Source organism: Acanthamoeba castellanii (assembly GCF_000313135.1).
Source record: "Acanthamoeba castellanii str. Neff unplaced genomic scaffold scf7180000083842, whole genome shotgun sequence".
Taxonomy (NCBI): Eukaryota; Discosea; order Longamoebia; family Acanthamoebidae; genus Acanthamoeba; species Acanthamoeba castellanii.
Genome location: NW_004457275.1, coordinates 8,662 through 12,040, shown reverse-complemented (window position 1 = coordinate 12,040; position 3,379 = coordinate 8,662). Strand labels below are relative to the sequence as shown.

General features: G+C 64.0%; 2 protein-coding genes across 2 annotated transcripts; both read left to right on the top strand.

The window, feature by feature from the left end:
- Positions 1-105: 105 nt before the first annotated feature.
- On the top strand, positions 106-2,484 carry ACA1_314230 (Myblike DNA binding protein, putative; the record flags this gene model as incomplete). Its single annotated transcript, XM_004333970.1, has 2 exons — positions 106-948; positions 1,024-2,484. The coding sequence occupies 2 exons, from the start codon at positions 106-108 to the stop codon at positions 2,482-2,484; spliced, it is 2,304 nt and encodes a 767-aa protein (XP_004334018.1).
- Positions 2,485-2,783: 299 nt separating this feature from the next.
- ACA1_314220 (2-octaprenyl-3-methyl-6-methoxy-1,4-benzoquinol hydroxylase) lies at positions 2,784-3,268 on the top strand (the record flags this gene model as incomplete). Its single annotated transcript, XM_004333969.1, has 3 exons — positions 2,784-2,790; positions 2,851-2,916; positions 3,027-3,268. 3 exons carry the CDS (start codon positions 2,784-2,786, stop codon positions 3,266-3,268), a joined length of 315 nt encoding a protein of 104 aa, XP_004334017.1.
- Positions 3,269-3,379: the final 111 nt, after the last annotated feature.

Genomic DNA, 3,379 nt, shown 5'->3' with positions numbered 1-3,379 from the left:
TCCTAGCGCAAGGATTCGGAGTTGGCGCCTTTTCTTCGCCTTTTCTTCTGTGGTTTTGGTTGGCAGCGCGTGTGGCAGTTGATTGTTGAATCGCTCGCACCGAAGATGAGGATCATCATCAAGGGAGGTGTGTGGAAGAACACGGAAGATGAGATTCTGAAGGCTGCGGTGATGAAGTACGGCCTCAATCAGTGGGCTCGTATTTCGTCGCTGTTGGTGCGAAAATCGGCGAAGCAATGCAAGGCGCGCTGGTACGAATGGCTGGACCCGAGCATCAAGAAGACCGAATGGAGCCGCGAGGAAGAAGAGAAGCTGCTGCATTTGGCTAAGCTGATGCCCACCCAGTGGCGCACGATCGCCCCCATCGTGGGGCGCACGCCGGCGCAATGCCTCGAACACTACGAGAAGCTGCTCGACGCTGCACAGCAGAAGGACGCCGAATTCGATTCTGCCGATGATCCTCGTCGTCTGCGACCGGGAGAGATCGACCCCCAGCCCGAGACCAAGCCGGCTCGGCCCGACCCGGTGGACATGGACGAAGATGAGAAGGAGATGTTGTCTGAAGCGCGAGCGCGTCTCGCCAACACGAAGGGTAAGAAGGCCAAGAGGAAGGCGCGCGAGAAGCAGCTGGAGGAGGCTCGACGATTGGCCGCCCTTCAGAAGAAGCGCGAGCTGAAGGCTGCCGGTCTACACATCCCCGAGAGGCGACGCAAGATGAAGGGCATCGATTACCTCAAGGAAATCCCCTTCCAGAAGAAGGTGCCCTCTGGCTTCTACGACACGAGCCGCGAGCTGGGCGAGGAGAGGAAGCGCCGCGCCGATCCCAACTTCGTCCCTGTCGCACTTCAACGTCTCGAGGCTCGTCGCCGCGATGAGGAGGAAGAGCGCCAGCGCAAGAAGGACGCTCGTAAGGTCACCATGCGCAAGATCAAGGACCTGCCTGCCGCCGTGCAGCAGATCAATAAGCTCAACGATCCTGATCAGACTCGCCACCGTACGCGCCTCAACCTCCCCGCCCCCCAGATCGGCGACGCCGAGATGGAAGAGATTGCCAAGCTCGGTGCCAGCGCCCCACTTCCCCTCGAGGAAGGCAGCGGCGCCACTCGCCTCCTCCTCGCCGACTACTCGGCTGCTCCCACTCCCACCCCTCTTCGCACGCCCGCACGCGACATGCGCACTCCCTCGCGGCAGGACACCGTGCTGCTCGAGGCACAGAACCTCATCGCCCTCACGCGCGGCGAGACCCCGCTCAAGGGCGGCGAGAACACACCTCTCCACCCGAGCGACTTCAGCGGCATCACACCTCGCCACGTCGAAGTCCAGACGCCCAACGTGCTCGCCCTCGCCACTCCCGGCCGAGCGCCCGACGGCGGTGCCACGCCGGTCAAGGGCGGACGTGCGCTGAGCGTTTCGGCAACGCCGGGCCGAGCCGGCGCCACGCCGCTGCGCACGCCCCTCCGCGACGGCCTGCACATCAACGAGCCCATCGAGGGCGACAGCATGGCGCTCTCGACGCCGCTCATCGAGAAGCAGCGGCAGCAGGCCGTGCGGCAGCAGTTGCGCATGGGTCTCTCGTCGCTCCCCGCTCCCAGCAACAAGTACGAGCTGCTCATGCCCGAGATCGAAGATGAGGAGGAGGACGCCGAGGCCCAGATGGTGGAGGACTCGGAGGACGCCCTGCAGCGAAAGCGCGACGAGGCCCGAGCACAGGAGGAGCTCAAGCTGCGCCTCCGCTCGCAGGTGCTCAAGCGTGACCTGCCCAGGCCGCTCGGCGTCAACCGGGCTTTCCTTGAGACCGACGACTCCGCCACCGACGAAGAGTTGCGCAAGGCCGACGAGGAGACACGACGCGAGATGCTCCTGATGCTCATCCACGAAGCCGTCGAGTACCCCATCAAGGGCGGCGAGGCCCCCAAGGCCCACCCGCCATACGAGCAGATGACCGAGGACGAGCTCACCGCTGCGCGCAAGCTGCTCATGGACGAGGTCGCCGTTACCACCGCCCACAACGGCCGCGTGCCGCCCGAGGTCTACGCGCGAGTGTGGGAGCAGGTGAGCCAGGAGTACGTCTACGTGCCGGCCAAGAAGCGCGCCCTCCCCGTCTCGTCCCTCTCCGGCGACGAGCGGCTCGCCGCGCTCCGGGCCAAGCTCGACGCCCTGCAGGCCCAGGCCAAGAAGGAGACCACCAAGGCCGCCAAGCTCGAGAAGCGCCTGGCCGTCTACAACGGCGGCTACCAGAACCGAGCCAACGCCCTTCACAAGGAGATCCTCGAACTGTACATGAACCTGGACAAGGCCACCGTCGAGCTCCGCTGCTTCGAGGCCCTGCGCGGCATGGAGGAGCGCGCCCTCCCGGCACGCCTCGCCGCGCTCGACGACGAACTCGACGCCCTCCGCGCCCGCGAGGACGCCCTCCAGCGCCAGTTCGCCGACCTGTCCGCCCTCCACCGGCACTCGGCCGCCGTCGCCGCCTTCTCTTCCTAAACTGCACAACAAACAAACAAAAAAATACAAAAGAAAACCATTTTCCGCACGAAACACTCGAGAAAAAAGCTCCTGGAAATGCATAATAAATTGTGTGCGGCGAGGATGAGAGCAGCTCGCGGATCGGTGAGGGCAGCGTTGTGGCGTCGGCCTGGTGCTGGCGCGGCGATGGTCTTGCATTCGTCGGCTCCTCACGCGGCGTACGTGTTACTGCTTACATCGCTCATTTATTACGTCTGCTGACATCATGCAATAATCTGGCAGATCTTCCCCTCTCCGCTTCATGACCACCACACGAGATGGTACGTACGTGCCGTATGCCCCATGCACAAGCGCACAGCCTCACACCGGGAGGCCGCTGCACAGATTCGGACTTTGATGTGGTTATCATTGGTGGCGGGATGGTGGGCTCCGCTCTGGCCTGCGCGCTCGGTACCTATACCCCCTTGTCCTGCGCAACCCGTCTTTCCCTTCCACTTCGCGCTTGCTTCTCATCAGTGTGCGCCCACGATTGGCTGTGGTGCCCATGCCCTGTCACGCAGGCAGCACACCCGCGACTGGCCATCTGCGGGTGGGACTGGTGGAGACCAGCGTGGTGGCCCCGCTCCACCCGCTGCCGCCGACGCCCGATCTGCGCGTCGTGTCCGTCAACCCGGCTTCGGCCCGGTTGCTCCAGGCCGTCGGCGCGTGGGACGCCATCGTCAACGCCCGCGTGGCGCCCTTCTACTCCATGAAGGTGCCGGCGTACCGCGCCACCGCTCGCCTCCTCACAGGGAATAACTGACATTCTCGATTCGTGTGTGTGGCAGGTGTGGGACACGAGCGGCAAGGCTTCGATCAGCTTCAGACACAATGAGGTCCGCTTGTGCCGTCGCTGGCTTGGCCTTCTTTTTTC